Genomic DNA, 17,976 nt, shown 5'->3' on the forward strand with positions numbered 1-17,976 from the left:
GTGGATTTTTTAAATCTTTTCATCGGTAACAACCTCTTTTGGGCGTCCACTGCGTTCACCGTCTTCGGTGCTCATTTCACCACATCTAAACTTAGCATACCAATCCTTGATGGTTGATTTTCCTGAGGCAGTGTCCGGAAACTCGGTATCAAGCCAAGTTTTTGCTTCAATTGTATTTTTTCCATCAAAAATCAATATTTTATCAACACGCAAATTTCATTTTTATCCATTTTTTTCACAATAACAAAAGTTGCTTCACTCAAAATGCTATAATTCTCAAACTAATGATCCGACAGCTGTCAAATTTATACACGCATCTTTTGAGGATTAGGCCTAACTAAAACACATACGGATTTAATTCTCGTAGCGCCATCTATGTGGCAGGCCGGGGACTTTTCAATTGACCATTTAGCTAACACAAAAAGTTTAAATTATATACATTTGTTGATGGATATATGACTTGTTTAAACTTTTAGGAGCTATATGGAAAGAAAAAGTGTATCCAGTATTGTAATTTTGAAGTTTATTTTAACAATAGCCTTACAAACTTATGAGAGCACATGTAATTTCAGTTATTCATCGAGTACCAGTGTACTCATACATATATACTACATATAAACGAAATTTAATTTTGATTAAATTTTTAAATACGGTCCTGTTTAATGATGGTTGGAAAAAATCATCCAACATTAATACGTCCTCGATTCTCAGAATGAGCAATTATGACATGTCCAACTGCTACCGCATTCCGCATGAGTAAAAGGACACCTTTACACGGATTTTAAACGAGACAGCGAGGGAGATACGGGGGACCTAGCCGAAAAGAAAATTATTATTAAAAAAAACTATTTCCCACGTGACGACGTTATGGCGGCCGGGCTATGGGTTTCGACCTATGCGACGAAAACTCGTAAACACGCGTTAGATGTTGAAAAATGTTCCGTCGGAATTGAGTCGTTGCCGATAATGATCTTGAAACCTGATTGTTTGAGCTTTTATGGTAAGATATCGTCGTTTTTGTTCATAGGGTTACACCCCATTGCATATATCCGCTCAGTTTGGACACAAGGAGATCTTCAAACTACTCATCGAAGTTTACAGTAAGTATTTCCTCGAAAACTATAATAACACGACTGGAAAGTATCCGACCGAACTACTATCGATTATTGTATCTATTTGCAGCAGACGTTCTTCAATGTGAACTGATTCAAACCAAGTTTTGTTCACATTAGCGAAATATTTACATTAACGAACGATATTTAAGTGATTTCAATAGTTTATTTTATTAAATGATGCCGTTAATACTTAAGGTAATATCGTCATCTTCATCATTGGCACATAAGACTTTTTTAAATAGTTTCTTAATTAAGAATATTCCAAGACATATACAAGTAGGGTTGCGTGTTTCAAAGCCTCAGATGTGATTTCAGGATTATTTAGTGGCAAGTCTTGTTACTTTCTGGTCCATTGCTTGGACTGTCTCTCTCATAATAGAGTAAAAGGACTAATTTAAAAATGATATGTTACTAAAACTTGTTTTCACAGTATTTTCAGTATGACATCAGAAATGTACATTAAATAAAATAATAAATGTCTGTATATTAAAACATATTAAAATATATGCAAACTATCTCAAGACTAACACTCACTAACATTTTGCATAATTTTATTTAATTGAATTTAATTAAATCTAATTTCTATTAACTTTCAATAAACAACAAAGTATTAAGAAGTGTAAATTATTACGTTACTGAACATTATAACAGAATATCATAAGTAAGATTATTTTCATTGGTCAATTGAAAAGTTCCCTGCCTACCATAGTAAACCACATTTTTTTGGAAAAATTAGTTTTTTTATTCAACATAATTGCCTTCAAGGGTGATACACTGATTATAACGACCCTCCAACTTTTCGATACCATTTTTGTAGTACGATTTGTCCTTTGCTTCAAAATAGGCCTCAGTTTCGGCGATCACCTCTTCATTCGACGAAAATTTCTTCCCAGCGAGCATTCTTTTGAGATCTGAGAACAGGAAATAGTCGCTGGGGACTAGATCTGGAGAAACCGGTGGATGAGGAAGCAATTCGAAACCCAATTCATGGATTTTTGCCATCGTTTTCACTGATTTGTGACACGGTGCATTGTCTTGGTGAAGCAGCACTTTCTTTTTCTTTAAATGCATCCATTTTTTCGGCGATTTCGTCCAATGTTAATTGGAAATTCAATGAAAATTATTCCATGCGCGTCCCAAATACAGACGCCATAACCTCTCCAGCCGTCTGTTGCGTTTTCCCACTCTTTGGAGCGAGTTCATCGTGTTCAGTCCACTCGGATGATTGGACTTCGGAGTGAACCATGTTTCATCCATTGTCACATATCGACGCAAAAAGTCGGGTTTATTACACTTGATCATCTTCAAACACTGCTCCGAATCATCAACTCGTCGTTGTTTGTGGTCAAAAGTGAGCTCGCGCGGCACCCACTTTGCACTGAGCTTTCTCATACCCAGATATTCGTGAATGATATGATGTAAACGTTCAGTCGATATCTTTAGAGTGTCTGCTATTTCATTCACTTTCAATTTACGGTCATTCAAAATCATTTTGTGAATTTTTTAAATATTCTCGTCGGTAACAACCTCTTTTGTGCGTCCACTGCGTTCACCGTCTTTGGTGCTCATTTCACCACGTCTAAACTTAGTATACAAATCCTTGATGGTTGATTTTTCTGGGGCAGTGTCCGGCAACTCGGCATCAAGCCAAGTTTTTACTTCGATTGTATTTTTTTCTTTCAAAAAGCAATATTTTATTAACACGCGAAATTCCTTTTTGTCCATTTTTTTCACAATAACGAAAGTTGCTACACTCAAAATGCTATAATTCATAAACTAATGGTCCGACAGCTGTCAAATTTATACACGCATCTTTTGAGGCTTAGGGCTGACTAAAAAACGTATGGAATTAATTCTAGTAGCGCCATCTATGTGTCAGGCCGGGGACTTTTCAATTGACCTGTTATACGTATACATAATGTTTCTTTACTTTTATGTTATAAACATAAGTATGGAATAATAAATGAAGTAATGTACGTTTGTATATTAAAACAAATAATATATCAATACAAAAATTTTGAATTTGATATTTGACTTTAGCATATTAAAATAGTATATTAAAACAATAACGAACACAATTAGGTAATTTATCCAATTTTCATTAACTTTCAATAATCAACAAAGTATTAAACATTCCTCATTATCGTTTCATATTCATCTTAATCATTAAACACCTAGCAGTAAACCTATATCAGTGCTTTAAAATATTTACAAATATATTACATTTAGACAAATTATGTAGCTAATTTCATTTTAATGTTCATATTTCTCTTTATAACCTAAAATATATATTACAAAACGAATAAATACACCAGGCTGATTAAAATAATAATTTCTTTACCTAAAAATTTAGGCAATAAAATACGCAAATAAAATTGCATTGTCCTTTGCTTATTTATTTCACTCTTTAATCTCACCCTTGCAAATAGCTCATCTTTAGTTTGTCTTCTATGACTTTCATTTATCTATTGCATTCTACTTTGTCTTATGTCCCATGTGTCCAAATTAAAATTATATGAAACTATTTTATAACTGTTAATATTCTATACAATATACATTTTAACTCTTTCTGTATTTATTACCTGCTTATCGAGCGTCTGCTGTATTTAATTAAAAATTCAAAACTGCATAAAATCATTCTTATAACTGCTATAAAGATGTATATTATATTTGTAATGGTAATATTTCAGCAAAATTTAATTTACCTGAAAATGTCTTTGGAGGCTTGCAGACAAATATTTTTTTATTACATCTTTATTAGATACGCTTAGTACAATCTTAATTATAAATTAATTTATTACTACATTTCATTTGTACTTGGGTTAAGCAAGACGAATGCGAGAAAATACATCAATATATACTCTTGACATCCTGCGCGCTATCCAGCAGTTGTATTGCTTCCACGTTAGTATGATTTAGTAATCTTCTTTCGTGTTTCAAGGCGAAATCTTGGATAACTTCGCAAATCCATTTGATTTGCAGGTCATCGTGCAGTTCTTCGTTGGTTATGTAGCGATAGGCATTGGTAATTAGTCGGAGAACCTTGTTTTAACAGCGTTGTATGACTAGTTGATTTAAATTTTTAGTGCAACCCCATATTTGCAACCCATAGGTCCAAATTGGCTTTATAATTGTCTTATAAACCAACCTCTTTGATTTTAGATCAAGTTGAGAGTATCTTCCGACTAACCAGTATAGTTGTTTTATTTTGGTTCTAATGTATTTTGCTTTTTGTCTAACATGATGTTAGACAAATAATAACGAAGAAAGGTTAGATGTTATAAATCACTACTTATCTTCAGGTCCACTAACGTCCTCCCGTATACATATAATTGTTTCATTCCGATCAACAGGAACTGCAATATTATGTTAAATGACATGATGACATTACTATTGAGCAGCCATCAGAAAATATATTTTATTTTGTCTTGTTGAATCCGAATTGTGAAGGTCATTCAGTAATATTTTTCTCAACAATTTAATATAAACAACACCTATACTGCTCCAGTTTCTTAAACTTTTTGAATAATTGGATAAATATTTTTCAGGTGAACTATCATTGTACACCATAACTATCACTTGTTATCACAACTCTGTAAAAAAATACTGTTAACCAAGTTCACTATTGTTGTTTTGGCCACAAGGTAACAGAAACCCTTTATGAACAAGCCTTTCTCAAGGACAAATTTTATCTCTCAATTATTTTTTGCATGTTATGATGATCCGAGGTCATTTTGTGAATATTTGACTTGTCACTCATTATTGTCTGTTCAGCCGTCTTTAAGTTCTGCTGATCAATCACTAGTTCTTATCTTAAGAAGTATTTTAGACCATTAACACTCTTGTTTTCTCGATGATTTTGAGAATACCAAAAATGGCATCATTAAACTCCTCCCCCCCACTTCCAAGAACCAAGAACTTCTCAGTCCATATTTTAAAATATTGCATGTAAATAATTAATTTTCCACAGAGGCAGACACGAAAGTTCGGGATTACAGCGGCAAAATGGCGGAATATTACCTGATAAGTAAGGAGCAAAAAGAGACCGGAGGAATATTGCTTCGCAGTGAGTATGATCAAGTCCAAGGTAATGGTAAGGCTTCTGCGCACGCTCGGGCTGACAGAAAGGGGAAAAGTTTCCGGAACAAAACGATATCCCATCCCACCATCGTAATGATCCCCAGTAGGCAACCCGTAGAGCAACTGTTCAAAAGCTACCCTACTTACCCGGGATTGGCCAAGTAGTGTCATGCGCAGGTCACGCCAGCAATCCATCGTGTTTGCATGCGGACGTATCGTCAATCCCCCCCCCCCCCTCTCCTCCAGCACGTTCATCAGCACCTCAGTAGATTTGGCACCACTGACTGACATTCGCATTTTTAACAATATATTATTTAACTCGCATTATGGTAAAACGTATTTGAAACATAGGAGTTTCAAAAACATGCTTCGACTGCTTCAAAATTAATCGAAAAAATTATTAATTATAAAAAAAAATTACAATTGTTAAGTTTTTAATTCTAATTAACTGTAGTTTTTAATAATACCTATCGATTCAAAGGACCAACAAAGCGAACACAAATATTCTAATATTTGGTTTATCAATTTATCAGTTTTTCGGATAACTTTATAGTAGGGATGATTGAAAATATCGACACAGTGAAATTTGGTTTATTAAAGTATCGATACTTTGTGATGTTAAGTATCTATAACTATAACAAGTTTACTCGTTAATTTTATGAAGATATCAACATAGTAATATATATATATATATATATATATATATATATATATATATATATATTCTTATACTAGGGACGAGTGAAAATATCGACACAGTTAAATAATGTATATTAAAGTGTCGATACCTTATGATTTTAAGCACTATAACAAGCGCGTTAGTTTTATATACCAGTGATGGGTGAAAGTATCGACATAGTGAAATATTGTATATTAACGATTCAAGGTAACTCGAGATTGTTTCTTTACAAAAAAGATTTCAAGTTTTGAACCTACAAATGTCTTAATGTCACTGTTATTCACCCGAAAATATATATTCGCTAAGGGTGTCGGCCGCCGAGAAAATTATCGATATATCGGAGAGAAAAATGGATATTTTACAAAAGACATGTCGATATTTTTAAGAAAAATTAAAAATATTGATATATTGACCCAAAATATATCGATATTCTGCAAATATTTTTAATAAACATTTAAAATTAAGTACCTATTTCACACACGAGTGTATCATAGTAGCAACAAGATACAAGGTTTGTTCAAAAAGTATCGAACCATTGGTTTGACAAAAATTGCATTTATCGATTTGAAAATCAGAATCGTCATTGTTGGAAAAATGTTGGGTACGCGACAGATCAAGCTCTTCACTCAAATCGTTTTGTGTGGGTAGGGAGCTTGACCAACCACAGGACCGTTTTATTTGGTGAAGAAAGTCGAGGAAATTGACATACTATTAATAATGGACTACTGTTTGCCTTCTTCTTTATGTGCAGTGAAGTGTCCAGACGCCATTGTTTCTACTTGATTCTTAGCATCTTCTGTATCAGAATATATATCTTAAATTCAAAATTGAATATACCAATCAAATGCTTATATCCATATATCTCGTCACCATTTTTCGAAGTAGAATAGTTCTTTACTAACCACTGATGGTAGGCACACTCACACCGTCTATAAAACGAGTGAACCACTCCGTTATTATACGTGGTCAGTGATGTGATATTGAAGGTGAACAACAGTATCCGCTTGGTAGTATCCCCATGATTTTCAACACTTGTTGCAACATCTCTCCTCAAATTTTTCTGAACAGCGGTGAAATCCCAAAAACCCTCACTGTAAGTTTTCATTCATTCTACAACTGTCAGCAACTCAAATCACGGTTTCCGAATAACGTCCCCGCTACATCTAACAACAAAGATCTTCATTGGTCTACACGGCAAAGAATTATGGTCCCATATCTTTTGAACGAACCTCGTATTTTTTAGACGGATTCGAAGTTGGTTCAAAGGAGGTCCTTCTGATTTCGAGATAAGCCAGCTGTTTTATATGATATAATAGAGTGGTATTTTCAGAAAAAAAGAGAGGAAATATAAGTGTACTAAGAAAAATTAGTATATAATACTTTGCAGTATTGCTGATTTTTTCCCGTAACTAAAGTAATATATTTTACACGGCAACACGTTAAAACTTTAATCTTATAACTAAAAAATTTAATCAGAAAAACGACTAAAACAATATTATTTACTAGTCATCAAAAATAAAACAGACTATATATATATATATATATATATATATATATATATATATATATATATATATAATTACACTTTAGATTACACGAAAACAATAATTTGTATATAGCTGTAGTTTTTTCCAGTATTAAAAAAAATTCTATAATTTTAAATTGACTCTAGTCACACATCCAGGTCAGTATGTACGACTCTAATCCGCAGTCATAGTTTTGAAGACTATTATCATTTATATTTTATTTTTAGAACGCTGTTAGTACCTATATATTAGGCTTTATAATCGATAATATTATGTGGTTATGGGTAATGAGCATGGTTACGTATTTTTATGATTTTATCCTGTATTTTATCTATATTAGTTTGTTATTTTATTCTAGTATTTTTGTTGTTGCATGTACATTCTACATATACTTTATACATCAAGTGTTATTATTTGAAATAAATTAAATGCTATTTATTTCTTGTTTGATTCTTATGTTACAGAAATGAAAGGCCGAAAGAAACAGACAGGTAAAAAAAATTCATAACCTTATTGTTATTTAGATTTAAGTGTACTTATTGTTTTTGTCAGGCCTATAAATAAATTTTAAAGGATTTACAAGAGGGTTTTACTGTGTATTAAATCGCATCGGGTACATCTGTGGTATATGAATTGAAGCCAAGAGACATTGAAAGGCGTTTGATCATGTGTGAAATGCATCAACGGCGAAATCAGTACTGTTTTTTTTTCTCAACGTTTTGCTACTGATGGCGAGAAGTGGATCCCCCCTTATTTGGTGGGTTCGGCATGACAACGCTCGATCACATATTGTAAAACTGGTAAATACATACTTGGAAACATTAAATTGGAAAATGCTACCTCACCCGCTGTATTGTCCAAGCTTTACTCCCTCTGATTACTACTTGTTTCGACATTTGAGTCGTAGCCTGTCTGTTATGAAGGTAGTAAAAAATTGACCGACTCGTGTTCTTCCTCAAAAGATACATACTTCTTTCGACATCGAATCCATAAATTACCTGAAATATGACAAGAAGTAATGGCTATCGATGGACAATACTATGAATAAAATGCATTTTACCGATTTTTCACAATAAAGCTTCAAATTAAAAAAAATCCTTTAAAACTAATTTGTAGACCTAATATATTACCCTAATATTTGTACAAATTAAATTACATATATGGGAATTACAATAACTGATAATTTAATTTAATAATATAAGGTGCTTGCCTGTAATTTGATCAGTTAAACAATCTAACCTAACTGTTGAATGCGACGTCTTTTACATTTCCCTACACAAAATAACGGATTTCCATTCAATTATTCAAAAATTATCAGAATACGCGCAAGCACTTCATCAACACCGGGACTGTGAACTAATTTTGAAGGATTAACGATTGATGGAGTAACTTAATGCTTATATTGCAACGGCCACTTGTATAACAATATTCTGTTATTAATTATTTTGATGGTCTGTAAATAACATATATTTTCTCAGCTGTGAAGATGCATACATTTTTCACGTATTATTTTTCTAAACGATACTGCAGACTCTGGTAGAGTAGATTTTCAAATTTAATAAGTATATTCTATTTTATTTATGAATGATTTCCAACGATTTCTTAATGTTTGATGAAATATTTTGAAAAGTCATAATACATCAAATAAATACTTAAATTAAAAGCAAATGCCTTAAAATTAATTCACGATCTTTTCCGGAATATATCACTATCAATTATTCACCATATTCATGTTTTATCCCCTCCAGAGAAAGATTTAGGTTTCCTGCGTATCGGTTCCTTGAATGTACGTGTAAAGAAAACCACAGAGGCCTTCAGCAACTTCCTAGGAGTTGGGAACAGCGGAACCGTGAATCCCAGCGACTCGCCAGGCGAAAAGATGCACAAAGGATGGGGATCGGCCGATAATGTCAACAAAGTATTGTCTTTTGTCCGATCGCAATTCATTCACCAATATCTGTCAACTTATTTTGTATTTTAGGAGAACATAATGGGTGCACCCAAGGGATATATAGCCAGGAAACGTTCAAAGAGGGCTATTGATTCAGGACTGAGCAGTACCCCGACCACGCCTAAAGCACCAACGAAGAATTATTCATCGACTAGTTTACCACTAACGAATTTCAATAATGATTCCGATTCAGATAGCGCGGCTGGCTTCGATTCCAACTGGAAGAACTAAAAATACTCCAGGCTTCTCCATTTCCCGTTATTTAGAGATATAACTGATGATGGTTGTGTTTTCTATGTCAATGTTTGTATAGAGATGTGACGTTCTTTTTTGTGTGTTATTTTTTATAGACAATATTCTATAGTATAATAAAATATATATTTTTTTATCTAAGTTTAAGGTAAACCTACATATCAAAAGACTTGTAATTGATTAATAGGTAGCTAGAGTCATGTTTTTTATAGATACGTAACAGAGACTTTTGATCGTAGCTTTCATGGAATAAAAACAATCAACTATATTTTTATAGTTGCCTTTAAGACGTTCTTTTTTTTCAGGAAATAACCGAAGATGGCTGATCGATTAATTGAAGATCGTCATTTAATAATGGCACCTATATTCAGTAAAATTAATCGATTTCTACAATAGCACTCTTTTATGAAAAGACAAATACCATTTTAATTAAGTCATTAATTCAATTTAATAATATTATAAATTAAAGAGATATGAAAAGAAAAATAGAAAAGTTGAAACATAAAGTGGACTGAATCTATTTGAAAATATCCTTTGAGTGAATACTATCAAGCTATAGTATAGTTGTTTTGAATAAATTCCATGGCACATATAACAGGTCAAAAGTCCCGGACCTGCCATAGTAAACCACATTTTTTTGGCAAAATTAGTTTTTTTTATTCAACATAATTCCCTTCAGGGGTGATACACTGATTTTAGCGACCCTCCAACTTTTCGATAGTATTTTTATAGTACGATTTGTCCTTTGCTTCAAAATAGGCCTCAGTTTCGGCGATCACCTCTTCATTCGACGAAGATTTCTTCCCAGGACCAGATCTGGAGAATACGGTTGATGAGGAAGCAAATCGAAGCCCAATTCATTGATTTTTACCATCGTTTTCACTGACTTGTGACACGGTGCATTGTCTTGGTGAAGCAGCACTTTCTTTTTCTTCAAATGCGGCCGTTTTTCGGCGATTTCGCTCTTCAAACAGTCTAATAACGCTATGTATTAGTCGCTGTTGACGGTCCTTTCTTTTCCAAGGTGGTCAATGAAAATTATTCCATGCGCATTCGAAAATACAGACGCCATAACCTTGCCGGCCGACTGTTGCGTTTTCCCACGCTTTGGAGCAGGTTCATCGTGTGCAATGTCCATTGTCACATATCGACGCAAAAACTCAGGTTTATTACGCTCAAACACTGCTCCGAATCATCAACTCGTCGTTGTTTTTGGTCAAAAGTGAGCTCGCGCGGCACCTACTTTGCACATAGCTTTCTCATACCCAAATGATATGATGTACACGTTCAGTTGATATCTTTAGAGTGTCTGTTATTTCATTCAATTTCAATTTACGGGCATTCAAAATCATTTTGTGGATTTTTTAAATGTTTTCATCAGTAACAACCTCTTTTGGGCGTCCACTGCATTCACCGTCTTCGGTGCTAATTTCACCACGTCTAAACTAAACATACCAATCCTCGATGGTTGATTTCCTTGGGGCAGTGTCCGAAAACTCGGTATCAAGCCTAGATTTTTCATCAACTGTATGTTTTTCCTTCAAAAAGCAATATTTTATCAACACGCGAAATTTCTTTTTATCATTATTTTTTTCACAATAACAAAAGTTTCTTCACTTAAAATGCTATAATTTACAAACTAATGATCCGACAGGTGTCAAATTTGTACACGTATCTTGAGGGTTAGGGCTAACTAAAAATATATGGATTTAATTCTAGTAGCGCAATGTATGTGTCAGGCCGAGGACTTTTCAGTTGATCTGTTATTACCGAAACCATAGGATCTAATTATCATACAATCGCCATTCAATAAAATAATCAACATATTCCACTGGACGGAACTGAACTTGTTTATTTTTTTATTGGATGATAATTCAACAGAAAACCAGTTTAATTGGAGATATTCAGCAAATTCCGTTTAGTTTCATAGACCTAAACTAGATGTTTTTATTGTAATGCATAAAGAAAGTGCACTAAATTTTATGTAAAACATGCATCAATGAATACCATAAAGCTGTTTTTGCTGTTGTAAATTAAATAAGGAAGGTATATTAGAAAACTATAGTATATAATTAACACAATTAAAATCTACATTCAATAACGATAGTCATTATAGCATACAATTGTATTTATTTATCGAAAGATGTTGCAATGGAAAACTAGCTTAAATAGATAACTAGATATATTTTTGAGGAAGTGTAATTTTTAGAGGACTATCAGCATATGCCGTATTAAGTAAATAATTTTCGAAAGATTAGTTTTAATTCTATAGAAGTCTGTAGGTTTGCTAAAATTTGGGCACAAATTATTCTGCAATTAATAAATACAAGTCCATATATGAATAATTTGCTACAATAAATTATCATTATTTTCGTATCTAGTACACAGATTTATTTACGATGATTAATCAATTCATATTTTTAATAGTTGAAAATCAAGAATAATTGTTTCACAAGCTCTAATTTTTTAGAGTCACCATTTAGTCAAGAATTATCGATATTTTGCTAGAATTTAGGAAACAACTTTTAGCGTATTTAATGTAAAGCTAGTGATGTTAAACCATTATTAAATAATAGTTATGCTAAATAAAATATTTTGTTGTAAATACTATAAAGGCGACTGCCTTGTGGATCTAAGTTTTTTGATAATAGATTATAGTTTCCTAATATCAAGTTGGCTGATTGTGATCTTGATCAGTCAAGATGTTTTATCATTGAGTGATACATCATTTACTTAATACAATGAAATGTCATTAATAAAATATTTGTACTAAATAATTGTACCCATATAATATTTATCTGAAATTAATCGTAATTGGATATTAAAAGAATTCTGTAAGAAAATGTTTATGCAACCTATAATATATATGTAGTGTCGTCCTCTTTTGACATAACTCTGAACTAAGGCATAGATTACATGATTAGACACTTTTTAGTTATAAAACTGCCGGATAGATGGTGCTCGTAGTTCGTTATTCGTTTTTAATGTTCGGAATATATTGTTGAATAGTGGAATGATTTTTTTATGCGAAATCTATTACATTTAAAGCAACTACTTAAATCGAGACGGACAGATTGGATTTTATTTCGTATCGTTTAACCACATTGACGAAAATGTCTCGTTAGGTGCGTCAACCCATTCGCACGACCAGATGTCGAACACATGACTTGGAGAAAAAAATTACCTAGCCCGCGACATACGCGAGGTGTTCCGCTCTTGTTTATGACAACGAAAACCATATTCCGGAAATAGTTGGACGCCTTTTTGGCAATTAAAAATAAACATTGCGCACGTTTTCTGTTTTTTTTTGTCCATTCATTATCCGGTAAGCCCGATAGACGCGTACCGAACGGAAAATCTTGGTGATTTATACCCGAGAAGAAAATTGAGGTAGAAAGTGGGTATTTTTAAACCGAATTTTCGGAGGGTTGCGCCCGCGAATCCCTGCTCGTCCGCTGCCTTTGCTGTTGCTGCTGCTGCAGTCGATAAAAGGGACAAAAATAGATGGGCAGGAGGGCGGTAGCAGCTTGTGTTATGTCTGGGGAGCGCACGTGGCCTGGTTGAAGTTCGCACGTGCCACAGAGCGAAAATCCGCAAGGAGGATGCAGGAAAAGGTGGTGACACCACCTGGCATCGATGCTAATTTGTATTTATATTTTTCATGTGTTTCCACTCTTCGTTCTTTTATCTGAACCCATTTCTACAATATTCAATTTAGTAGATTAAATTTGCTTCTTTAAAAGCATAAAAATAATTTCAATAAATATTAATTCCTTAAATTAAGGGGGTATTTCTAGTCTAGAATTTTGAAAAAAAATATTTATTTCTTCTATCGTATCAAAGTAAAAAAGTCATACAATTTTTTTCCCGAAATTAAGGCTGTTAAATAAAATTTGTTCTGTAATATTTTGAAATGTTGCTCAAGTTTTTGATAAAGCTTGGCATGAGGGTTTAAAACATAAGATTAAAATGCTGATCTATTATCTAAAACCATTTTCTTAATATTTAATTTAAAAATTTAAATTTACATCTTTAAAATCATAAAAGTAATTCCAATTAATATGAATTCAGCATCAGTCAAACAATTAACATTAAATTAAGGGGGCATTCTGCATAATATTCTGAGGCATAATAATAAACTTTGGTCAAACAACTAGGGCTTTTCATCCACCCTCTCTCTAAATAAGGAATATTCCATAGAGAAACAGTCCAACCTAAATTGATTGCTGATAGAGCACTGTTAACTCACTTATTACTTAGTATTGTGAAAAATGAATGATACAGTCCACACTTTTTTCTTTTTTACCTTCCACAATTTTTTTTACTTACAGCTTCTCAAAGAAAACGATTTTATTTAATTAGCTTACATTATATAACTTTAACCTAACAATTTCTTATCTTTAAGTCCTCGGTCTGACACATAGATGGCGCTACTAGAATTAAATCTATATGTTTTTTAGTTAGCCTTAACTCAAAAGATGCGTGTATAAATTTGACAGCTGTCGGATCATTAGTTTGTGAATTATATCATTTTGAGTTAAACAACTTTTTTTATTTTGAAAAAAATGGATAAAAAGGAATTTCGTGTGTTGATAAAATATTGCTTTTTGAAGGAAAAAATACAGTTGAAGCATAAACTTGGCTTGATGCCGAGTTTCCGGATACTGACCCAGGAAAATCAACCATCAAGGATTGGTATGCTAAGTTTAGACGTGGTGAAATGAGCACCGAAGATGGTGAACGCAGTGGACGCATTAAAAAAATCGACAAAATTATTTTGGATTACCGTAAATTGAAATTGAATAAATAGCTGACACTCTAAGGATATCAACTGAACGTGTACATTATATCATTCACGAATATTTGAGTATGAGAAAGCTCTGTGCAAAGTGGGTGCCGCGCGAGCTCACTTTTGACCAAAAACAATGATGAGTTGATGAATCGGAGCAGTGTTAGAAGATGATCAAGCGTAATTAACCAGAGTTTTTGCGTCGATATGTGACAATAAATGTAACATGTCTCCATCATTTCACTCCGAAATCCAATCGACACTCGAATGCACTCGATGAACTCGCTCCAAAGCGTGGGAAATCTCTCTGGGTCTGTATTTTGGGATGCGTATGGAATAATTTTCATTGACTACCTTGAAAAAGCGTCATAAACACCTTACATAGCGTTATTGGACCGTTTGAAGGACGTAATCGCCGAAAAATGGCCGCATTTGAAGAAAAAGAAAGTGCTGCTTCACCAAGACAATGCACCGTCCCACAAGTCAGTGAAAACGATGGCAAAAATCCATGAATTGGGCTTCGATCATTCATTTCTTGCTTCCTCATCCACCGTATTCTTCGGATCTGGCCCTCAGCGATAATTTCCTGTTCTCAGCTCTCAAAAGAATGCGCGCTGGGAAGAAATTTTCGTCGAACGAAGTGGTGATCGCTGAAACTGAGGCCTATTTTGAAGCCAAGGACAAATCGAACTACAAAAATGGTATCGAAAAGTTGGAGGGTCGCTATAATCAGTGTATCACTCTTGAAGGGAATTATGTTGAAAAAAAACTAATTTTCGCAAAAAAATGTGTTTTACTATGGTAGGCCGAGGACTTTCCAATTGGCTTGGTATATGTTTTAAATTGTTATGATTGTACGTTTTCTTCCGTTAATCTCGTATTGTTTATTTCTTTTGGAATATACGGTCTTCAAAAACACAATCTCAATTAAAACAATATCAGGCCGAATCCAAAGCTCATGAGTAATGATATTTTTAATTACTTTCAACATGTAACTTGAGTGCTAGCTATATTTTTTACTTTTCTTTCATTCACTAAGCTGTCTTTTAACTTCTAGTTTTTATTGTTACCATATATTGTAATTTCTTAATTTCTTAAATAACCTGTTTTAATGTAATACATCATTTAATTTCAGCCATTTAATACATCATTTGCCACAAGTTTAACATAATCCAAGTTTCATTTCGAGTTGACAATTTTATATTTGTTTAAAAACCATTTAAAAGTTGAGGTCTCATTACCCTTTGAAAAATGAAATACTTAAAAAACGTATTGCTATAAAGCCATCAACTTCTTCAAAAACAATGACGTGTAAGTGAAGTGAAGGACTTCCAAATTTTACAATATTTTTCATATATCGTAGATTAATTGACATCACCTTTTAACAACATTTCGTAAAAAATTAAATAAGCAACGTGTAAACGCGAAACCACCGATTAAACTAGTGGAAAAATAATATCGAGAAGGTGTCCGATTAGAAGGTATATCTGGTTTGGAACGAGCGTCGATGTTCCGGTCTTTCGAGCAACTTATTTTTGTACCTCCAGGTGATTGGTGTTTCTTCGGCAACTCTCCCTACACAGTCCCAGCCGGCGGTGGCTATAAAATTATTTTTAAAACCACTTCACACGTTTTAAATCCCGTAACTATTTTCGATTTAATAAACAGTATATATATATATATATATATATATATATATATATATATATATATATATATATATATATATCAATTATAAAGTCCCCGGTCGACCATAGTAAAACATATTTTTTTGGCAAAATTAGTTTTTTTTATTAAAAAAAAAATTCTCTTCAAGGATGATACACTGATTATAGCGACCCTCCAACTTTTCCATACCATTTTTGTTGTACGATATGTCCTTTGCTTCAAAATAGGCCTCAGTTTCGGCGATCACCTGTTCATTCGACGAAAATTTCTTCCCAGCGAGCATTCTTTTGAGATCTGAGAACAGGAAATAGTCGCTGGGGGCTGACTTGTAGCACGGTGCATTGTCTCAGTGAAGCAGTACTTTCTTTTTCTTCAAATGCGGCAGTTTTTCGGCAATTTCGTCCTTCAAACAGTCGAATAACACTATGTAATGGTTGCTGTTGATGGTTCTTCCTTTTTCAAGGTAGTCAATGAAAATTATTCCATGCGTATCCCAAAATACAGACGCTATAACCTTGACAGCTGACTGTTGCGTTTTCCCAGGTTTTGGAGCGAATTCATCGAGTACACTCGGGTGACTGTCGTTTGGACTTCGGATGGAGCCATGTTTCATCCATTATCACACATCGACGCAAAAACTCGGCTTTATTACGCTTGATCATCTTCAAACACTGCTTCGAATCATCAACTCGTCGTTGTTTGTGGTCAAAAGTGGGCTCGCGCGGCACCCATTTTGCACAGAGCTTTCTCATACCCAATTATTCGTGAAAGATATGATGTACACGTTCAGTTGATATCTTCAGAGTCTCTGCTATTTCGTTCAATTTCAATTTACGGTCATTCAAAATCATTTTGTGGATTTTTTAAAATATTTTGGTCGGTAACAACCTCTTTTGGGCGTCCACTGCATTAACCGTCTTCGGTGCTCATTTCACCACATCTAAACTTAGCATACTAGTCCTTGATGGTTGATTTTCCTGGGACAGTGTCCGGAAACTCGGCATCAAGTCAAGTTTTTGCTTCAACTGTATTTTTTCCCTTCAAAAAGCAATATTATAACAACAAAAGTTGCTTCACTCAAAATGCTATAATTCACAAACTAATGATCCGACAGTCAAATTTATACACGTATCTTTTGAGGGTTAGGGTTAACTAAAAATTCGCCATACTATGTATTAGGCCGGGGACTTTTGAATTGACCCGTTATGCTGTATTTAGTGCTTGAAAAGCAAACTGAATGGCTTTTGCACTGAACGACTTCCGATTTTCTATCACATTAGCTCAGCAGTAACATTATACACAAATATCTGATTATTTTAGATAAAAAATATTTGAAAACTTTGTTCGTGCCTTTGAAATTTGAGCGTTTTCGTCTATTTCCCCCCGTTCCCCATATCAGATCCTGACTTCGTTCCAATGAGAACACCTCGGAAGTGCATTCTTTCTAATAAAAAAAGAATTTTGAAAATCGGTCCATAATTGACGGAGAAATCGGCGAACATACATTAAAAAAATATATACAACCGAACATAGAACCTCCTCCTTTTTCGAAGTCGGTTAAAAAGTAAAACTTCCCGAAAATTCCATTTACTCGGTACAGATCCAGACATTTTGAACATACTGAAAAAAAGTTTTGTTCACAAAAAGTGAAGCCTCTCAATGAAGCTTCGAAATGAAGTTGATTTAGAAATATACCCGATGCGATTTAATACACAGTAACACCATCTGTTGTGAATCTTTTAAAATTAATTTACAGGGCTGATATAAAAGATTAAAATAACTAGTAAAATAGAGACCGATAACCGCGTAGTCGAAAACGTATTGAGAAAAAAATAATGACAAGGTTTTGTTACCCACTAATGCAACACGGCGGGAGGACACTCAACACAATCAGGATTCCAGGACGAGGCTTAACA

General features: G+C 33.6%; 1 protein-coding gene across 2 annotated transcripts in view; it reads left to right on the forward strand.

Annotated features, from left to right (window-relative positions):
• Nucleotides 1-9,890, forward strand: part of LOC143204048 (uncharacterized) — a 188,912-nt gene extending 179,022 nt beyond the window's left edge. The window contains exons 6-10 of one of the 2 annotated variants that reach the window (XR_013007495.1): nucleotides 1,028-1,100; nucleotides 5,086-5,936; nucleotides 6,010-7,891; nucleotides 9,149-9,318; nucleotides 9,382-9,890. Coding sequence is in view for 1 of the 2 variants with exons in the window: in XM_076416484.1 (XP_076272599.1) it covers nucleotides 1,028-1,100; nucleotides 5,086-5,181; nucleotides 7,865-7,891; nucleotides 9,149-9,318; nucleotides 9,382-9,582 (567 nt within the window). In the remaining variant the exon portion in view is untranslated. The remainder of the gene's footprint in view (nucleotides 1-1,027; nucleotides 1,101-5,085; nucleotides 5,937-6,009; nucleotides 7,892-9,148; nucleotides 9,319-9,381) is intronic. The other variant, XM_076416484.1, reaches the window with a different exon arrangement.
• Nucleotides 9,891-17,976: the final 8,086 nt, after the last annotated feature.

This window comes from Rhynchophorus ferrugineus, unplaced genomic scaffold, assembly GCF_030347505.1.
Source record: "Rhynchophorus ferrugineus isolate W39M unplaced genomic scaffold, kcgeb_rfMv2 rfM10, whole genome shotgun sequence".
Taxonomy (NCBI): domain Eukaryota; kingdom Metazoa; phylum Arthropoda; class Insecta; order Coleoptera; family Curculionidae; genus Rhynchophorus; species Rhynchophorus ferrugineus.